The sequence below is a fragment of the Penaeus chinensis genome, chromosome 29 (assembly GCF_019202785.1).
Source record: "Penaeus chinensis breed Huanghai No. 1 chromosome 29, ASM1920278v2, whole genome shotgun sequence".
In the NCBI taxonomy this organism is placed as follows: domain Eukaryota; kingdom Metazoa; phylum Arthropoda; class Malacostraca; order Decapoda; family Penaeidae; genus Penaeus; species Penaeus chinensis.
Genome location: NC_061847.1, coordinates 7475610 through 7498109, shown reverse-complemented (window position 1 = coordinate 7498109; position 22500 = coordinate 7475610). Strand labels below are relative to the sequence as shown.

At 40.6% G+C, this 22500-nt stretch overlaps 1 protein-coding gene across 1 annotated transcript in view; it reads right to left on the bottom strand.

The window, feature by feature from the left end:
• Positions 1 to 10308, bottom strand: part of LOC125040319 (glycine, alanine and asparagine-rich protein-like) — a 40352-nt gene extending 30044 nt beyond the window's left edge. The window contains exons 1-13 of the mRNA XM_047634873.1: positions 10273 to 10308; positions 8048 to 8182; positions 7773 to 7839; positions 7383 to 7625; positions 6831 to 6840; positions 6341 to 6500; positions 6011 to 6150; positions 5692 to 5914; positions 3981 to 4115; positions 3702 to 3768; positions 2545 to 2655; positions 1498 to 1691; positions 1243 to 1309 (exon numbers count right to left, since the gene is read on the bottom strand). Of these exons, the coding sequence (XP_047490829.1) occupies positions 1243 to 1309; positions 1498 to 1691; positions 2545 to 2655; positions 3702 to 3768; positions 3981 to 4115; positions 5692 to 5914; positions 6011 to 6150; positions 6341 to 6500; positions 6831 to 6840; positions 7383 to 7625; positions 7773 to 7839; positions 8048 to 8182; positions 10273 to 10308 (1588 nt within the window). The remainder of the gene's footprint in view (positions 1 to 1242; positions 1310 to 1497; positions 1692 to 2544; positions 2656 to 3701; positions 3769 to 3980; positions 4116 to 5691; positions 5915 to 6010; positions 6151 to 6340; positions 6501 to 6830; positions 6841 to 7382; positions 7626 to 7772; positions 7840 to 8047; positions 8183 to 10272) is intronic.
• Between the last annotated feature and the right edge of the window lie 12192 nt (positions 10309 to 22500).

Sequence of the window (22500 nt, the reverse complement as noted above, 5' to 3'; positions counted from 1 at the left end):
GAAATATTGAAGGGAAATGTTGGTCACGCCCATCAAGGCAGACAAGATGTCTTTGAACACTTCCTTTACTTTTGTACAAACCTGTCATGTGGAGCAGGAAATATTGTACGCTTCTTTTCTTTCCTCCAAGTTAATAACAGATAAGAATGGGGAAAAACGGGAACGCACGTTTCTCTCTCTTACACAAACTCGAATACTCGATATAGAGAGAGAGAGACAGGGAAAATATTTTGTTCTCTGCTCTTGGGTTACCTTCTACGACAATTTTGATGCTGATTAAAAATTTAACAAGAAAAAAATCAGCATGAGTCAACGTAATGTAAAAAGAAAAAGACTTCAGTTCCTCGTCTGGCTTCCTTCTGATGCCTCTGCTGCCCCTCGGTCTTGGCGATGTTTCTCTGCGCTGAAAAAGGCGGTCGCGGTGCGGGGTTCAAGGCGATGCGTGTTATGACTTTTTTGGGGGGGATGGGGGGGGGGGGCGGGGTCGTGTATGGAGCGTAAAACAATGTTTTTGTTTAATGATAATTCCGTTTTCCTTTCTTTTTTTCTTTTTCTTTTCTTTTTTTACCGAATAGATAGGTTACGGCCTTGAATTTACCGATGATAAGTGCATTCATGCATACATAAACATACACTAATAAACACACACATACACACCGGCAAACAAACAAACACACTAATGCATACAAATACTAAGTAAAACAAAACATACACAATATATACATAAATAGACAGTTAGAAATACTTATATCTTTAGTTCTGATGATCACAGGAGGGTATATATTTGCAAAACAAACATGGAAGGTTGTTAATGTATTCGGTGCACTTCATTACATCTTTTAAGCAGAGAATTTGCTCTACTTGGATGGAGACTCAGTTCATCTTATTTTCCGTAACTGCCGCGTCCTCTTCCTCCGACGAATCCGCAACCGCCTCCGAATCCACTGCCACCGAATCCACCACCTCCGCTGCCGCCTCCAAATCCACCGCCTCCGAATCCACCGCCACCGATTCCACCTCCACCTCCAGGCAGCCTACCTACGCCGATTAGAACTCCACGGTTTACGCTTCCGCCTCCACCTCGGCCTCCACTTCCACCATATCCACCACCGTCTCGACCGCCGCCGAATCCACCTCCACTGCCTCCAAATCCTCCTCCGCCTCCACCAAACCTGTGTCCACCGAATCCACCTCCTCCTCTTCCACCACCGCTGAATCCACCTCCACCTCCGCCTTCTCTACCGATTCCACCATAACTTCCACCAGCTGCTGCCACATACGCCATGGCCAACACAGCCACCGTCACAAGCTGAAAAAAAATATGAATAATAAATAAATAAAATCCTTTATTTTTTTTTTTCATAATATCATCGACGGCATAAAAAAAACAAAAAAACTTCCTATTGGCAACTTTAAAGTTATAATTCTTTATCCAAGACTGAAAACTAAAATTTGCGTACAATAAGGCAATTCATAATGCAAGAAACCGTCTTCCACGGCTGCAGGAGACGTGAAGTGCCCAAATATGGCTGCATGGCGCCTGTTCCTGCATTTATGCACGACATTGGCACTCATGGCACCCTTGAGGCAGAAGTCGTAACATGGACGATTTCCAAAAGCCTTTTTGGGAAGTACGTCAGCATAAGTTTCAGTTTCAGATTTGGTAAAACATTTGTGTTCAAGGTTCATAACTTTGATGATATTTTGTTGAAAAAGAGAGTTTTCTAGTTTGGCGCTTGTACATTTAGCATCGTGCATCATGCATGAAAAAAATGTCAACAGTTATTGTTGATTACATTTTCGCACCAACTATTTGTATGTATTATCGTATCTGATAATAATATCATATGAACACACACGCAATGACGCGTACACATATATGAACAAAATACGATCAAAATGGAAAGAATTAAAATGGAACGTTTCTCATCAGACTTAGTAAAAAGCGAAATCGTTTAACTAAACCCTGCCGGAATAAAGAGAATTAAAAGCCTTGGGGTTCGAACTTGTCAAGTCTTTTTCATCATACATAGCAACAACAAAAATCGTTCATGTTAATGTGAGTCTGTCAGGTTGCTTGCATGTGCATGTGTTGTACAAACGGTTCATGTAAAAATGTTATTTCGGAATATATTTGAATCCTTTCAATATGTTTACATATATGTAAGGAAAATTTGGTCACGGGTATCAGGGCAGGCGAAATGGTTTCGAGAAGCTTTCTTTAAGATTATTTGTAATTTTGTAGAAACCCGTCATGTGCGACAGGAAGTACTTAATACTTCTTTTCTCTCACAAAAATCCTCATTATCAATAACCGATTAAGAAATAAAGTACCTCGAGGAAAACGCTTCTCTCTCTCTCTCTTTTCTCTCCATATCACTGTCGCTATATACTGTATAGATAAATGGAGAAGGATACAGCGAGTTTATTTTGGTTTCACGGGTCTGGTATCTACTACGATAGCAATGATGGTATCGATTATAATACTAATAAGAGAAAATCTGCATAAGAAAACGTAATCTAGAAAGAGAAAGTTCGTCTGACATTTCCGAATGATGCCTCCGCTGCCCCTCGGCCTTGGCGCCGTTCCCTGGTCGCGGTTCATGGCGAGGCGTGTTATGACTCTCACGGTTTTGCCTTTTCCCTTCTTCTTTTCTGTTATTTTATCTTTTAAGCTATGAAGAGCAAGATAACAATTTTGTTCTCTTATTTTCATTATGATTTCCTTTCTTTCATTTTTCATGCTTAAAAAATGCAATCATAAACACTCATTCTCGCAATATACATTACAGATAGACAGAAAACGATACAGAGAGTTCAATTTGTTTTTTCGTGTAGGATATCTACTACGATAATCATGATGGTATAAATTATATTAACAATTCCGCCTGATGTCTCCTCTGCCCCTCAGCCTTGCCGCTGTTTCCCTGCGCTGAAGGTGGCGGTTGCAGTTTATGACGAGGTGTGTTATCACAGTTTTATCTTTTTTTTTTCTTCTTCTTCTTTTCTTATTTTTTAATCATTCATGAAGCGTGGGAGAACAATTCTGTCCTCAAATGTTCATGATGTGTCCTTTTATGCGGACATAAACACATACACACACTCATATTCATACATACATTCTCATACAAACACATATACACAAATACATAAATAGACAGAGATATTTATATCTATCACAGAAGGGGATGTATTTGCAAAACAAATTTGAAAGATTACTAAGTGTATTCGAAGCTTTTCATTACATCTTTTCAGCGTAGAATTTGCTCTACTTGAATGGAGACTCAGTTCATCTTACTTTCCGTAACTGCCACTTCCTCTTCCTCCGCCGGAACCTCCACTGCCGCTTCCGAATCCACCGCCACCGAATCCACCACCTCCGCTGCCGCCTCCGAATCCTCCACCTCCGAATCCACCGCCACCGAATCCACCTCCACCTCCAGACAGCCTACCTACGCCGATCAGAACTCCACGGTTTACGCTTCCGCCTCCACCTCGGCCTCCACTTCCGCCATATCCACCACCGCCTCGGCTGCCTCCGAATCCCCCTCCTCTGCCTCCAAATCCACCTCCACTGCCTCCAAATCCTCCTCCACTGCCTCCAAATCCTCCTCCTCCTCCACCAAACCTGTGTCCACCGGATCCACCTCCTCCTCCTCTTCCACCACCGCCGAATCCACCTCCACCTCCGCCTCCTCTACCGCCTCCACCATAACTTCCACCAGCTGCTGCCACATACGCCATGGCCACAACAGCCACAGTCACAAGCTGCAAAAGGAACAAAATGGTTAAAGTTGTCGTTTGACCACAACAATATTTGATGAGGATTTCTTTTGCTGTTTACGATCATAACAAATTATTTAAAAATAGCATCTTTTTATGTCCACAACCACCAAAATCCCTTTGCTATTAGCGACTTAATTATCAATAACTGAAAACAACAGTTTACTAACAATAAGGCGATTCATGATGCCTCAAACCGTCTTCCACTGTTGCAGGACACGAGAAGCGCCCAAGTGTGGCTGGATGACGCCCGTCCCTGCATTTATACACGGCACTGGCACTCGTGGCACCCTTGAGGCAGCAGCCGTGACACTGACACGTTTTCCGAAAGCCTTTTTAGGAAATGCATCGGTATAAGTTTCAGTTTTGGTAAAACATTAGTATTCAAGGTTCATACCTTGAAGATATTTTATTCGTTTGAAGCTTGTACATTTAGCATCATGTATCTTGCATGAAAAATGTCAACAGTTGGTGTTGAATACATTGGTTGAGTCTATATGTATATAATATATCAGGTTCACTGCATTTCCTAAATTACATGTAAAATGGTACAAGCTATCTTGCACTATTCACTTTAGGAAAAAAAGATGTTTACATGTAAATTTTAAGTGGTGATTTAAAATCCCTAATAACAATTCATTATGAACCATTTCATGCTTTAGCAAAGTCAATTTACATAAGGTTTAAACAGCTGTCTTCAGAATAACATTAGCAGTGGACATATGATAATTCGCTCATAACTAAACTGTATCACCCGGTGGTAAAATAGTTACTAAGGGAACAATCTTTCCTTTTGGTCAGAGATGGTCAAGCTTCCTATGTTTTCGTGTGTGTTTGCCGTCGTTAACAGTTTTTCATCAGACTTAATAAAAAGCAAAATCGTTAAACTAAACCCATCCGGAAGAAAAACAAATAAACACCTAAGGCTTCAAACTCGCCAAGAGTACTTAGTAAAACCGGAAATTGTTTGTGCATATCTCTCAGTCTGCTTGCATGTGTATGTGTCCGTTATGTATTATTATATGTTTATGATAATGTTGGTCACGGCCATCAGGGAAGGCGAGATAGCTTTAAGCTTTCTTTAAGATTTTTTGTAGTTTTGTACAAACCCGTCATGTGGAACAGGAAGTATCATACGCTGCTCTTCTCTCCATCAAAATCCTCCATATTAATAATAGATTGAGAAAGGAAGTTCTGCAAACACACTTATCTATCTATCTATCTAACTATCTAAGTAGATATTAAGAGAAAGATATGGATTATTTTTTTTTTTTTTTTTTTTTTTTTTTTTGGGGGGGGGGGTATCTGCTACGATAATTATAATGATGTCGATAATTACAATATCATAAGAAGATCAGCATAAGTGAACGTACTCTAGAAAGAGAGAGACTATGGTTCCTTATCTGACTTCCGTCTGATGCCTCCGCTGCCCCTCGGCCTTGGCGCTGTTTCCAAACGGTTTATGGCGATGCGTGTTATGACTCTCACAAGTTTACTCTTTTTTCTTTTTTGTGTGTGTGAGTGTTTTTATATTCTATTCGTGCATGGAGCGCAGAAGATATGTTCTTTTGTGTGATGTTCATTCTGTTTTCCTTTCTTTCAATGTTAATTCAGTTTTTAGCATTACTCATTATCGAACGATAGATAATTTAGGCCGTACATGAGAGACATACTATTATTATTACGAACACATACAAATACTCACAAAAATATACACATACTATACACATAAATAGACAGAGGTGTATATATAACTTCAAGGGTGATGATCACATAAGGGTATATTATTTTAAAACAAACTTGAAAGGTTGTTCAGTGTATTCGGTGCATTTGTATTACATCTTTTAAGTAGAGAATTTGCACTACTTGGATGGAGAGTTCATCTTACTTTCCGTAGCTGCCACGTACTCTTCCTCCGCCGAATCCGCTGCCGCCTCCGAATCCACCGCCACCGAATCCACCACCTCCGCTGCGGCCTCTAAATCCACCGCCTCCGAATCCACCGCCACCGAATCCACCGCCACCGAATCCACCGCCACCTCCAGACAGCTTTCCGGCGCCGATCAGAACTCCACTTCTTACGCTTCCACCTCCACCTCGGCCTCCACTTCCGCCATATCCACCACCACTTCTGACGCCGCCAAAACCACCTCCACTACCTCCAAATCCACCACTACCTCCAAATCCACCTCCACTGCCTCCAAATCCTCCTCCACCTCCACCAAACCTGTGACCACCGAATCCACATCCTCCTCTGCTTCCACTACCGCCGAATCCACCTCCACCTCCGCCTCCTCTACCGCCTCCACCATAACTTCCACCAGCTGTTGCCACATATACCATGGCCACCACAGCCACAGTAACAAGCTAAATAAAAAAGTTTTTATTTTATCATAATCATTATCGACGTAATATTTGTTTTCATTCACGATCACAATAAACCATTCAAAATAACATTATATGTTTATTTATATGAAAAAGTGCCAATATTTCCTTGCTATTAGCGACTTTAACGATATAATTCATTTTCTAAGACTGAAAACTAAAATTTGCGTACAATAAGGCGATTCATAATGCAGGAAACCGTCATCCACTGCTGCAGGAGACGAGAAGCTCCCAAGAGTGGCTGGACGGTGTCTGAATCTGCATTTATACACGACACCGGTACTCGTGGCACCCTTGAGGCAGCATTCGTGACACGGACGTTTCCCGAAAACCTTTTTGGGAAATACTTCGGCATATGTTTCAGATTTGGTAAAACATTTGTGTTTAAGGTTCATGCCTTTAATTATTTATTTGTTTATTTATTTATTTATTAAGAGAGGACAGTTCTTTCGTTTGGCGTTGGTACATTTAGTAAGTATCATACATGAGAGATTGTCCACAGTTACTGTTGATTACATTTGTGCACCAATTATTTGTTCAGTCTATTTGTACGGATTATTATATCTTGTTTATTGCATGCGTTATTTTAAAATGACATTTAAAAGGTATACACTATCATGCACTATTCACTTTGAAAAATGTGTCTAAGTTTTAAGCTTTACTTCAAGATCCCTAACAACAATTTATATTAAGCCATTCCATGCTTTATAGCAGTCAGTGTGTTTACATATATACGTGTGAAGTTAAAGTTCTATCCACCTTTCTTCAAAGTAACATTATTAATGATAATATGATGTTTTTGAATTTGCTTTTTTTTATTATTTACTATGAGAACCATTCTTTGCTTTTGGCCAGGCAGGCAAAAGTTTTCAGTCTTATGTTTATATACTATTATTTATATTTCTATTTTTTGCATAGAAAGTGTATACGCACATGTTTATGCATGTAAATACAAACTGAGTAACGCACACACACACGGGAAACACATTACTGCCAAAATTCTCACACAAACACATACACACATAAGTAGACTGAGATATTTATATCTATCACAGAAAGGGATGTATTTGCAAAACAAATTTGAAAGATTATTAAGTGTATTCGATGCTTTTCATTACATCTTTTAAGCAGAGAATTTGCTCTACTTGGATGGAGACTCAATTCATCTTACTTTCCGTAACTGCCACTTCCTCTTCCTCCGCCGGAACCTCCACTGCCGCCTCCGAATCCACCGCCACCGAATCCACCACCTCCGCTGCTGCCTCCGAATCCACCGCCACCGAATCCACCACCTCCGCTGCCGCCTCCGAATCCTCCACCTCCGAATCCACCGCCACCTCCAGACAGCTTACCGGCGCCGATTAGAACTCCACGGTTTACGCTTCCGCCTCCACCTCGGCCTCCACTTCCGCCATATCCACTACCGCCTCGGCCGCCGCCGAATCCACCTCCTCTGCCTCCAAATCCACCTCCACTGCCTCCAAATCCTCCTCCACTGCCTCCAAATCCTCCTCCTCCTCCACCAAACCTGTGTCCACCGGATCCACCTCCTCCTCCTCCTCTTCCACCACCGCCGAATCCACCTCCACCTCCGCCTCCTCTACCGCCTCCACCATAACTTCCACCAGCTGCTGCCACATACGCCATGGCCACCACAGCCACAGTCACAAGCTGCAAAAGAAAAAAAGAAAAAGTTAAAGTTGTCGTTTGACCACAATTTTGCTATTTACGATCATAACAAATCGTTTAAAAATAGCATCTTTTTATGTTCACAACCGCCAAAATTTCTTTGCTATCGGCGAGTCTAAAGTCTAACTTAATTATTCATAACTGAAAACAACAGTTTACTCACAATAAGGCGATTCATGATGCCTCAAACCGTCTTCCACTGTTGCAGGACACGAGAAGCGCCCAAGTGTGGCTGGATGACGCCCGTCCCTGCATTTATACACGGCACCAGCACTCGTGGCACCCTTGAGGCAGCAGTCGTGACACTGACACGTTTTCCGAAAGCCTTTTTAGGAAATATTTCGGCATAAGTTTCAGATTTGGTAAAACATTAGTATTCAAGGTTCATAACTTTGAAGATATTTTGTTCGTTTGACGCCCGTCCCACCATTTATACACAGCACCGGCACTCGTGGCACCCTTGAGGCAGCAGTCGTGACTTCGGCATAAGTTTCAGGTTTGGTAAAACATTAGAATTCAAGGTTCATAACTTTGAAGATATTTTGTTCGTTTGAAGCTTGTACATTTAGCATCATGTATCTTGCATGAAAAAATGTCAACAGTTGCTGTTGAATACATGTGTTGAGTCTATATGTATATATTATACCAGGTTCACTGCATTTTCTAAATTACATGTAAAATGGTACAAGCTATCTTGCACCATTTACTTTAGGAAAAAATATGTGTACACGTAAATTTTAAGTGGTAATTTAAAATCCCTAATAACAATTCATTATGAACCATTTCATGCTTTAGCTAAGACAATTTACATATATGGGTCTAAACAGCTGTCTTCAGAATAACATTAGCAATGGCCATATGATACTTCGCTCTTAACTAAACTGTATTACCCGCTGGTAAAATAGTTATTAAGGGAACAATTCTTTCCTTTTGGTCAGAGATGGTCAAGTTTCAGAGATGGTCAAGCTTCGTGTGTGTTTGAGTGTGTGTGTTCATGTCCTGTTACTTATATTTCTTTATTTATGTACAGAATGTGTTTACTCACATGTTTATGCATATGAACACAAACGCAGACACAGAAATGAAACAAAATACGATCAAAATGCAAAGAATTAAATAAAACGGACGTCGTTAACAGTTTTTCATCAGACTTAATAAAAAGCAAAATCGTTTAACTAAACCCATCCGGAAGAGAAACAAATAAACACCTAGGGTTCCAAACTCGCTAAGACTTTTTCAGAATACTTAGTAAAACCGGAAATTGTTTGTGCATGTCTGTCAGTCTGCTTGCATGTATATGTGTTGTACAAACAGTTCATGGAGAAGCATCATCCGTTATGTATTATTATATGTTTTTGATAATGTTGGTCACGGCCATCAGGGAAGGCGAGATGGCTTTAAGCTTTCTTTAAGATTTGTTGTAGTTTTGTACAAACCCGTCATGTGGAACAGGAAGTATCATACGCTTCTTTTCTTTCCATCAAAATCCTCCATATTAATAATAGATTGAGAAAAGAAGTTCTGAAAACACACTTATCTATCTATCTATCTATTTAAGTAGATATACTGAAAAAGATACAGAGAGAGATTTTATTTTGATTTTTTTTTTTTTTTTTTTTTGGGGGGGGGGTATCTGCTACGATAATTATAATGATGTCGATAATTACAATAACATAAGAAAATCAGCATAAGTGAACGTAATCTAGAAAGAGAGAGACTCTGGTTCCTCATCTGACTTCCGCCAGATTCCTCCGCTGCCCCTCGGCCTTGGCGCTGTTTCCCAACGATTTATGGCGATGCGTGTTATGACTCTCACAAGTTCACCCCCTTTTTTTTCTCTCTCTTTTTTTTTGTGGGTTTTTATATTCTAATCGTGTATGAAGCGTAGAAGAGCAGTTCTTTGGTGTAATGGTAATTCCGTTTTCCTTTCTTTCGATGTTATTTCAGTTTTTAGTATTACTTCTTCTCGAACGATAGATTGACTAGGGCGTACATAAACATACTGACAGGGACACACATACACCAACACATAATTATACAAATACACAAAAATATGCACATCCCATATAGATATATAGTCAAAGGTATCTATATCTTCAGGATGATAATCAGAAAAGGGGATATATTTGTAAAACAAGCTTGAAATATTGTTAAATGTATTCAGTGCATTTCATTACATCTTATAAGTAAAGAATTTCCTCTACTTAGATGGAGACCGAGTTCTTCTTACTTTCCGTAGCTGCCGCGTCCTCTTCCTCCACCGAATCCACTGCCGCTGCCGCCTCCGAATCCACCGCCACCGAATCCACCACCTCCGCTGCCGCCTCCAAATCCACCGCCTCCGAATCCACCGCCACCGAATCCACCTCCACCTCCAGACAGCTTTCCGGCGCCGATCAGAACTCCACTGCTTACGCTTCCACCTTCCTCCTCGGCCTCCACTACCACCATATCCACCACTGCCCTCTGCCGCCGCCAAATCCACCTCCACTGCCTCCAAATCCACCTCCACTACCTCCAAATCCACCTCCACTGCCTCCAAATCCTCCTCCGCCTCCACCTAACCCGTGTCCACCGAATCCACCTCCTCCTCCTCCTCTTCCACCACCGCCGAATCCACCTCCTCCTCCTCCTCTTCCACCACCGCCGAATCCACCTCCACCTCCGCCTCCTCTACCGCCTCCACCATAACTTCCACCAGCTGACACCACATACGCCATGGCTACCACAGCCACAGTCACAAGCTGCAAAAGGAAAAAAATGGTTAAAGTTGTCGTTTGACCACAACAATATTGATGAGGATTTCTTTTGCTGTTTACGATCATAACGAATCGTTCAGAAATGGCATATTTTTATGTTCACAACCGCTAAAATTTCTTTGCTATCGGCGAGTCTAAAGTCTAACTTAATTATCCATAACTGAAAACATCAGTTTACTCACAATAAGGCGATTCATGATGCCTCAGACCGTCTTCCACTGTTGCAGGACACGAGAAGCGCCCAAGTGTGGCTGGATGACGCCCGTCCCTGCATTTATACACAGTACCGGCACTCGTGACACCCTTGAGGCAGCAGTCATGACACTGACAAGTTTTCCGAAAGCCTTTTTAGGAAATATTTCGGCATAAGTTTCAGATTTCGTAAAACATTAGTATTCAAGGTTCATAACTTTGAAGATATTCTTTTCGTTTGAAGATTGTACATTTAGCATCATGTATCTTGCATTAAAAAAATGTCAACAATTGCTGTTGAATGCATTTGTTGAGTCTATTTGTATATATTATATCAGTTTCACTGCATTTTGTAAATTCCATGTGAAATGGTACAAGCTATCATGCACAATTCACTTTGGGTAAGTTTTAAGGGGTAATTTAAAATCCTTAATAACAATTCATTATGAACCATTCCATGCTTTAGCAAAGTCAATTTACATATATGGGTCTAAACAGCTGTCTGCAGAATAACATTAGCAATGGCCATATGATACTTTGCTCTTAACTAAACTGTATCACCCGCTGGTAAAATAGTTACTAAGGGAACAATTCTTTCCTTTTGGTCAGAGATGGTCAAGCTTCCTGTGTTTGCGTGTGTGTTTAAGTGTGTTTATTAATGTCCTGTTTCTTATATTTCTATATTTATGTTCAGAAAACGCACATGTTTAAGCATTTGAACACAAACACAGACACACAAATGAAACGAAATGCGATCAAAAAGGAAAGAATTAAAATGAAATGGACGTTGTTAACAGTTTCTCATCAGACTTAATAAAAATCAAAATCTTTCAACAAAACCTATCCAGAAGTGAAAGAAATGTATATGAACACACACGCAGACACACAAATGAAACAAAATGCGATCATGAAGGAGAGAGTTAAAATGAAACGGACGTTAACAGTTTCTCATCAGACTTAATGAAAAAAACAAATTATTTTAACAAAGCCCATCCTGAAGAGAAAGAAATAAGCACCCAAGGTTTCGAACATGCCAAGAGTTTTTCACTTAGTACTTAGTACTAAGTAAAACCGTAAATTGTTTATGTGTAAGAGTGTCTGTTAGTCTGCTTTCATGAGTATGTGTTGTACAAACAGTTCATGGAAAAGCATTATCCGTGATGTATTTGAATCCTCTCAATATGTTTATGAAAATGTTGGTCACGGCCATCAGGGAAGGCGAAATGGCTTTAAGCTTTAAGATTTTTTGTACAAATTCGTCATGTGGAACAGGAAGTATCATAGGCTTCTTTTCTCTCCATCAAGCTTTTTTTTTTTTCTGTTGGGTATCTGTTACGATAATTATAATGATGACGATAATTACAATAACATAAGAAAATCAGCATAAGTGAACGTAATCTAGAAAGAGAGAGACTTTGGTTCCTCGTCTGACTTCCGCCTGATGCCTCCGCTGCCCCTTGGCCTTGGCGCTGTTTCCCAACGGTTCATGGCGATGCGTGTTGACTCTCACAAGTTCACCCCCTTTTTTTCCCCTTTGTTTGTGTATTTTTTATATTCTAATCGTGTATGAAGCGTAGAAGAGCAGTTCTTTTGTGTATTGGTAATTCTGTTTTCCTTTCTTTCGATGTGAATTCAGTTTTAGTATTTACTCCTATTGAACGATAGATGGATTAGTGCGTGCATAAACATACCGGCAGAGACACACATACACCAACACATATTTATACAAATATACAAAAATATGCATATCCCATATAGATATATAGACAGAGGTATCTATATCTTCAGGATGATAATCAGAGAAGGGGATATATTTGCAAAACAAACTTGAAATGTTGTTAAATGTATTCGGTGCATATCATTACATCTTTTAAGTAGAAAATTTCCTCTACTTAGATGGAGACCGAGTTCTTCTTACTTTCCGTAGCTGCCGCGTCCTCTTCCTCCACCGAATCCACTGCCACTGCCGCCTCCGAATCCACCGCCACCTAATCCACCACCTCCGCTGCCGCCTCCAAATCCACCGCTTCCGAATCCACCGCCACCGAATCCACCTCCACCTCCAGACAGCTTTCCGGCGCCGATCAGAACTCCACTGCTTACGCTTCCACCTCCTCCTCGGCCTCCACTACCACCATATCCACCACTGCCTCTGCCGCCGCCAAATCCACCTCCACTGCCTCCAAATCCACCTCCACTACCTCCAAATCCACCTCCACTGCCTCCAAATCCTCCTCCGCCTCCGCCTAACCCGTGTCCACCGAATCCACCTCCTCCTCCTCCTCTTCCACCACCGCCGAATCCACCTCCTCCTCCTCTTCCACCGCCGCCGAATCCACCTCCACCTCCGCCTCCTCTACCGCCTCCACCATAACTTCCACCAGCTGCTGCCACATACGCCATGGCCACCACAGCCACAGTCACAAGCTGCAAAAGGAAAAACAAATTAAAGTTCTCGTTTGACCACCACAATATTGATGAGGATTTATTTTCCTATTTACGATCATAACAAATCGTTCAAGAATGGCATCTTTTTATGTTCACAACCGCCAAAATTTCTTTGCTATCGGCGAGTCTAAAGTCTATCTTAATTATCCATAACTGAAATCAACAGTTTACTCACAATAAGGCGATTCATGATGCCTCAGACCGTCTTCCACTGTTGCAGGACACGAGAAGCGCCCAAGTGTGGCTGGATGCCGCCCGTCCCTGCATTTATACACGGCACCGGCACTCGTGGCACCCTTGAAGCAGCAGTCGTGACACTGACACATTTTCCGAATGCCTTTTTAGGAAAGACTTCGGCATAAGTTTCAGATTTGATAAAACATTAGTATTCAAGGTTCATACTTTGAAGATTTTTTATTCCTTTGCAGCTTGTACATTTACCATCATGTATCTTGCATGAAAAAATGTCGACAGTTGCTGTTGAATACATGTGTTGAGTCTTTATGGATATATTATATCAAGTTCACTGCATTTTCTAAATTACATGTAATTTAGAAGATATCTTGCTCCATTCACTTTCGGAAAAAAATATGTGTACATGTAAATTTTAAGTGGTAATTTAAAGTCCCTAATAACAATTCATTATGAACCATTTCATGCTTTAGCAAAATCAATTTACATATATGGGTCTAAACAGCTGTCTTCAGAATAACATTAGCAATGGCCATATGATACTTCGCTCTCAACTAAACTGTATCACCCGCTGGTAAAATAGTTACTAAGGGAACAATTCTTTCCTTTTGGTCAGAGATGGTCAAGCTTCCTAGGTTTTCGTGTGTGTTTGAGTGTGCATGTTCATGTCCTGTTACTTATATTTCTTTATTTATGTACAAAAAGTGTTTACGCACATGTTTATGCATATGAACACAAACGCAGACACATAAATGAAACAAAATGCGATCAAAATGCAGTTTTTCATCAGACTTAATAAAAAGCAAAATCGTTCAACTAAACCCATCCGGAAGAGAAACAAATAAACACCTAGGGTTCCAAACTCGCTAAGACTTTTTCAGAGTATTTAGTAAAACCGGAAATTGTTTGTGCATGTCTGTCAGTCTGCTTGCATGTGTATGTGTTGTACAAACAGTTCATGGAGAAGCATCAACCGTTATGTATTATTATATGTTTATGATAATGTTGGTCACGGCCATCAGGGAAGGCGAGATGGCTTCAAGCTTTCTTTAAGATTTTTTGTAGTTTTGTACAAACCCGTCATGTGGAACAGGAAGTATCATACGCTTCTTTTCTCTCATCAAAACCCTCCATATTAATAATAGATTGAGAAAGGAAGTTCTGCAAACACACTTATCTAGCTGTCTATCTATTTATAGATATATATAGAGAGATACAGAGATATTTTTTTTTTTTTTTTTTTTTGGGGGGGGGGGGATATCTGCTACGATAATCATAATAATGTCGATAATTACAATAACATAAGAAAATCAGCATAAGTGAACGTACTCTAGAAAGAGAGAGACTATGGTTCCTCATCTGACTTCCGTCTGATGCCTCCGCTGCCCCTCAGCCTTGGCGCTGTTTCCCAACGGTTTATGGCGATGCGTGTTATGACTCTCACAAGTTCACCCCCCTTTTTTTTCTCTCTCTCTCTCTCTTTTTTTTTTTTTTTTTGGGTGTGTGTTTTTATATTCTAATCGTGTATGAAGCGTAGAAGAGCAGTTCTTTTGTGTATTGGTAATTCTGTTTTCCTTTCTTTCGATGTTAATTCAGTTTTTAGTATTACTTCTTCTCGAACGATAGATGGATTAGTGCGTACAGAAACATACCGACAGAGACACACATACACCAACACATTTTATACAAATACACAAAAATATGCACATCCTATATAGATATATAGACAAAGGTATCTATATCTTCAGGATGATAATCAGAGAAGGGGATATATTTGCAAAACAAACTTGATATGTTGTTAAATGTATTCAGTGCATGTCATTACATCTTTTAAGTAGATAATTTCCTCTACATAGATGGAGACCGAGTTCTTATTTTCCGTAACTGCCGCGTCCTCTTCCTCCACCGAATCCACTGCCGCTGCCGCCTCCGAATCCACCACCTCCGCTGCCGCCTCCAAATCCACCGCCTCCGAATCCACCGCCACCGAATCCACCGCCACCTCCAGACAGCTTTCCGGCGCCGATCAGAACTCCACTGCTTCCACCTCCTCCTCGGCCTCCACTACCACCATATCCACCACTGCCCCTGCCGCCGCTAAATCCACCTCCACTGCCGCCAAATCCACCTCCACTACCTCCAAATCCACCTCCACTACCTCCAAATCCACCTCCGCCTCCACCTAACCCGTGTCCACCGAATCCACCTCCTCCTCCTCCTCTTCCACCACCGCCGAATCCACCTCCTCCTCCTCTTCCACCACCGCCGAATCCACCTCCGCCTCCTCTACCGCCTCCACCATAACTTCCACCAGCTGACACCACATACGCCATGGCCACCACAGCCACAGTCACAAGCTGCAAAAGGAAAAAAATAGTTAAAGTTGTCGTTTGACCACAACAATATTGATGAGGATTTCTTTTGCTGTTTACGATCATAACGAATCGTTCAAAAATGGCATTTTTTTTTATGTTCACAACCGTTAAAATTTCTTTGCTATTGGCAAGTCTAAAGTCTAACTTAATTATCCATAACTGAAAACAACAGTTTACTCACAATAAGGCGATTCATGATGCCTCAAACCGTCTTCCACTGTTGCAGGACACGAGAAGCGCCCAAGTGTGGCTGGATGACGCCCGTCCCTGCATTTATACACGGCACCGGCACTCGTGGCACCCTTGAGGCAGCAGTCATGACACTGACAAGTTTTCCGAAAGCCTTTTTAGGAAATATTTCGGCATAAGTTTCAGATTTGGTAAAACATTAGTACTCAAGGTTCATAACGTTGAAGGTATTTTATTCGTTTGAAGATTGTACATTTAGCATCATGTATCTTGCATGAAAAAAAATGTCAACAATTGCTGTTGAATGCATTTGTTGAGTCTATTTGTATATATTATATCAGGTTCATTGCATTTTGTAAATTCCATGTGAAATGGTACAAGCTATCATGCACCATTCACTTTGGGTAAGTTTTAAGGGGTAATTTAAAATTCTTAATAACAATTCATTATGAACTATTTCATGCTTTAGCAAAGTCAATTTACATATATGTGTCAAGTTTAGGTTTAATCAGCTGATACTTCACTCTTAATGAAACTGTATTACCCGCTGGTAAAATAGTTACTAAGGGAACAATTCTTTCCTTTTGGTCAGAGATGGTCAAGCTTCCTGTGTTTGCGTGTGTGTTTGAGTGTGTGTATTTATGTCCTGTTACTTATATTTCTATATTTATGTACAGAAAGTGTAAATGCAATGTTTAAGTATTTGAACACAAACACAGACACACAAATGAAACGAAATGCGATCAAAAAGGAAAGAATTAAAATGAAATGGACGTTGTTAACAGTTTCTCATCAGACTTAATAAAAATCAAAATCTTTCAACAAAACCTATCCAGAAGAGAAAGAAATGTAAATGGACACACACGCAGACACAAATGAAACAAAATGCGATCATGAAGGAGAGAGTTAAAATGAAACAAACGTTAACAGTTTCTCATCAGACTTAATAAAAAAAACAAATTATTTTAACAAAGCCCATCCTGAAAAGAAAGAAATAAGCACCCAAGGTTTCGAACATGCCAAGAGTTTTTCACTTAGTACTTAGTACTAAGTAAAACCGGAAATTGTTTATGTGTATGTGTGTCTGTTAGTTTGCTTGCATGTGTATGTGTTGTACAAACAGTTCATGGAAAAGCATTATTCGTGATGTATTTCAATCCTCTCAATATGTTTATGAAAATGTTGGTCACGGCCATCAGGAAAGGCGAAATGGCTTTAAGCTTTAAGATTTTATGTACAAATCCGTCATATAGAACAGGATGTGTCACAGGCTTCTTTTCTCTACATCAAGCTTTTCTTATCTGTTGGGTATCTGTTACGATAATTATAATGATGCCGATAATTACAATAACATAAGAAAATCAGCATAAGTGAACGTAATATAGAAAGAGAGAGACTTTGGTTCCTCATATGACTTCCGCCTGATGCCTCCTCTGCCCCTTGGCCTTGGCGCTGTTTCCCAACGGTTCATGGCGATGCGTGTTATGACTCTCACAAGTTCACCCCCTTCCCCCCCCCCCCCCCTTGTTTGTGTTTTTCTATTCTAATCGTATATGAAGAGTAGAAGAGCAGTTCTTTTGTGTATTGGTAATTCTGTTTTCCTTTTTTTCGATGTTAATTCAGTTTTTAGTATTACCTCTTATCGAACGATAGATGGATTAGTGCTTACAGAAACATACCGACAGAGACACACATACACCAACACATATTTACACAAATACACAAAAATATGCACATCCCCTATAGATATATAGACGGAGGTATCTATATCTTCAGGATGATAATCAGAGAAGGGGATATATTTGCAAAACAAACTTGAAATGTTGTTAAATGTATTCGGTGCATTTCATTACATCTTTTAAGAAGAGAATTTCCTCCACTTAGATGGAGACCGAGTTCTTCTTACTTTCCGTAGCTGCCGCGTCCTCTTCCTCCACCGAATCCACTGCCGCTGCCGCCTCCGAATCCACCGCCACCGAATCCACCTCCTCCGCTGCCGCCTCCAAATCCACTGCCTCCGAATCCACCGCCACCGAATCCACCTCCACCTCCAGACAGCTTTCCGGCGCCGATCAGAACTCCACTGCTTACGCTTCCACCTCCTCCTCGGCCTCCACTACCACCATATCCACCACTGCCTCTGCCGCCGCCAAATCCACCTCCACTGCCTCCAAATCCACCTCCACTACCTCCAAATCCACCTCCACTGCCTCCAAATCCTCCTCCGCCTCCACCTAACCCGTGTCCACCGAATCCACCTCCTCCTCCTCCTCTTCCACCACCGCCGAATCCACCTCCTCCTCCTCCTCTTCCACCACCGCCGAATCCACCTCCACCTCCGCCTCCTCTACCGCCTCCACCATAACTTCCACCAGCTGACGCCACATAAGCCATGGCCACCAGAGCCACAGTCACAAGCTGCAAAAGGTAAAAAATAGTTAAAGTTGTCGTTTGACCACAATAATATTGATGAGGATTTATTTTGCTATTTACGATCATAACAAATCGTTTAAAAATAGCATCTTTTTATGTTCACAACCACCAAAATTTCTTTGCTATCAGCGAGTCTAAAGTCTAACTTAATTATCCATAACTGAAAACAACAGTTTACTCACAATAAGGCGATTCATGATGCCTCAAACCGTCTTCCACTGTTGCAGGACACGAGAAGCGCCCAAGTGTGGCTGGATGACGCCCGTACCTGCATTTATACACGGCACCGGCACTCGTGGCACCCTTGAGGCAGCAGTCGTGACACTGACACGTTTTCCGAAAGCCTTTTTAGGAAATACTTCGGCATAAGTTTCAGATTTGGTAAAACATTAGTATTCAAGGTTCATAACTTTGAAGATATTTTATTTGTTTGAAGCTTGTTCATTTAGCTTCATGTATCTTGCATGAAAAAATGTCAACCGTTGCTGTTGAATACATGTGTTGAGTCTATATGTATATATTATATCAGGTTCACTGCATTTTCTAAATTACATGTAAAATGGTACAAGATATCTTGCACCATTCCCTTTGGGGAAAATGAAAAATGTATACATGTAAATTTTAAGTGGTAATTTAAAGTCCCTAATAACAATTCATTATGAACTATTTCATGCTTAAGCAAAGTCAATTATCATATATGGGTCATGTTTAGGTTTAAATAGCTGTCTTCAGAATGACATTAAAAATGGCCATATGATACTTCGCTCTTAACTAAACTGTATCACCCGCTGGTAAAATAGTTACTAAGGGAACAATTCTTTCCTTTTGCTCAAAGATGGTCACGCTTCCTATGTTTTCGTGTGTGTTTGAGTGTGCGTGTTCATGTTTGTTACTTATTTTTCTTAATTTATGTACAGAAAGTGTTTACGCACATGTTTATGCATATAAACACAAACGCAGACACAGAAATGAAACAAAATGCGATCAAAATGCTAAGAATTAAATAAAACGGACGTCGTTAACAGTTTTTCATCAGACTTAATAAAAAGCAGATTCGTTTAACTAAACCCATCCGGAAGAGAAACAAATAAACACCTAGGGTTTTTCTTTTTCAGAATACTTAGTAAAACCGAAATTGTTTGTGCATGTCTGTCAGTCTGCTTGCATGTGTGTGTGTTGTACAAACAGTTCATGGAAACAGTTCATGGAGAAGCATCATCCGTTATGTATTATTATATGTTTATGATAATGTTGGTCACGGCCATCAAGGAAGGCGAGATGGCTTTAAGCTTTCTTTAAGATGTTTTGTAGTTTTGTATAAACCCGTCATGTGAAACAGGAAGTATCATACGCTTCTTTTCTCTCCATTAAAATCCTCCATATTAACAATAGATTGAGAAAGGAAGTGTGTGTATTTATGTCCTGTTACTTATATTTCTATATTTATGTACAGAAAGTGTAAACACACATGTTTAAGTATTTGAACACAAACACAGACACACAAATGAAACGAAATGCGATCAAAAAGGAAAGAATTAAAATGAAATGGACGTTGTTAACAGTTTCTCATCAGACTTAATAAAAAAACAAAATCTTTCAACAAAACCTATCCAGAAGAGAAAGAAATGTAAATGAACACACACGCAGACACATAAATGAAACAAAATGCGATCATGAAGGAGAGAGTTAAAATGAAACAAACGTTAACAGTTTCTCATCAGACTTAATGAAAAAAACAAAATATTTTAACAAAGCCCATCCTGAAGAGAAAGAAATAAGCACCCAAGGTTTCGAACATGCCAAGAGTTTTTCACTTAGTAGATAGTACTAAGTAAAACCGGGAATTGTTTATGTGTATGAGTGTCTCTTAGTCTGCTTGCATGTGTATGTGTTCTACAAACAGTTCATGGAAAAGCATCATCCGTGATGTATTTCAATCCTCTCAATATGTCTATGAAAATGTTGGTCACGGCCATCAGGAAAGGCGAAATGGCTTTAAGCTTTAAGATTTTTTGTACAAATCCGTCATATGGAACAGGAAGTGTCACAGGCTTCTTTTCTCTCCATCAAGCTCTTCTTTTCTGTTGGGTATCTGTTACGATAATTATAATGATGCCGATAATTACAATAACATAAGAAAATCAGCATAAGTGAACGTAATATAGAAAGAGAGAGACTTTGGTACCTCATCTGACTTCCGCCTGATGCCTCCTCTGCCCCTTGGCCTTGGTGCTGTTTCCCAACGGTTCATGGCGATGCGTGTTATGACTCTCACAAGTTCACCCCCTTTATTTTCCCCCTTTTTTTGTGTTTTTCTATTCTAATCGTGTATGAAGCGTAGAAGAGCAGTTCTTTTGTGTATTGGTAATTCTGTTTTCCTTTCTTTCGATGAGAATTCAGTTTTAGTATTTACTCTTATTGAACGATAGATGGATTAGTGCGTACATAAACATACCGACAGAGACACACATACACCAACACATATTTATACAAATACACAAAAATATGCACATCCCATATAGATATATAGACAGAGGTATCTATATCTTCAGGATGATAATCAGAGAAGGGGATATATTTGCAAAACAAACTTGAAATGTTGTTAAATGTATTCGGTGCATTTCACTACATCTTTTAAGAAGAGAATTTCCTCTACTTAGATGGAGACCGAGTTCTTCTTACTTTCCGTAGCTGCCGCGTCCTCTTCCTCCACCGAATCCACTGCCGCTGCCGCCTCCGAATCCACCGCCACCGAATCCACCACCTCCGCTGCCGCCTCCAAATCCACCGCTTCCGAATCCACCGCCACCGAATCCACCGCCACCTCCAGACAGCTTTCCGGCGCCGATCAGAACTCCACTGCTTACGCTTCCACCTCCTCCTCGGCCTCCACTACCACCATATCCACCACTGCCTCTGCCGCCGCCAAATCCACCTCCACTGCCTCCAAATCCACCTCCACTACCTCCAAATCCACCTCCACTGCCTCCAAATCCTCCTCCGCCTCCACCTAACCCGTGTCCACCGAATCCACCTCCTCCTCCTCCTCTTCCACCACCGCCGAATCCACCTCCTCCTCCTCTTCTTCCACCTCCGCCTCCTCTACCGCCTCCACCATAACTTCCACCAGCTGACGCCACATACGCCATGGCCACCACAGCCACAGTCACAAGCTGCAAAAGGTAAAAAATAGTTAAAGTTGTCGTTTGACCACAACAATATTGATGAGGATTTATTTTGCTATTTACGATCATAACAAATCGTTCAAAAATGGCATCTTTTTATGTTCATAACCGCCAAAATTTCTTTGCTATCGGCGAGTCTAAAATCTAACTTAATTATCCATAACTGAAAACAACAGTTTACTCACAATAAGGCGATTCATGATGCCTCAAACCGTCTTCCACTGTTGCAGGACACGAGAAGCGCCCAAGTGTGGCTGGATGACGCCCGTCCCTGCATTTATACACGGCACCGGCACTCGTGGCACCCTTGAGGCAGCAGTCATGACACTGACAAGTTTTCCGAAAGCCTTTTTAGGAAATATTTCGGCATAAGTTCCAGATTTGGTAAAACATTAGTATTCAAGGTTCATAACTTTGAAGATATTTTTTCGTTTGAAGATTGTACATTTAGCATCATGTATCTTGCATGAAAAAAATGTCAACAATTGCTGTTGAATGCATTAGTTGAGTCTATTTGTATATATTATATCAGGTTCACTGCATTTTGTAAATTCCATGTGAAATGATACAAGCTATCATGCACCATTAATTTAAAGGGGTAATTTAAAATTCTTAATAACAATTCATTATGAACTATTTCATGCTTTAGCAAACACAATTTACATATGTGTCAAGTTTAGGTTTAATCAGCTGATACTTCACTCTTAATGAAACTGTATTACCCGCTGGTAAAATAGTTACTAAGGGAACAATTCTTTCCTTTTGGTCAGAGATGGTCAAGCTTCCTGTGTTTGCGTGTGTGTTTGAGTGTGTGTATTTATGTCCTGTTACTTATATTTCTATATTTATGTACAGAAAGAGTAAACGCAC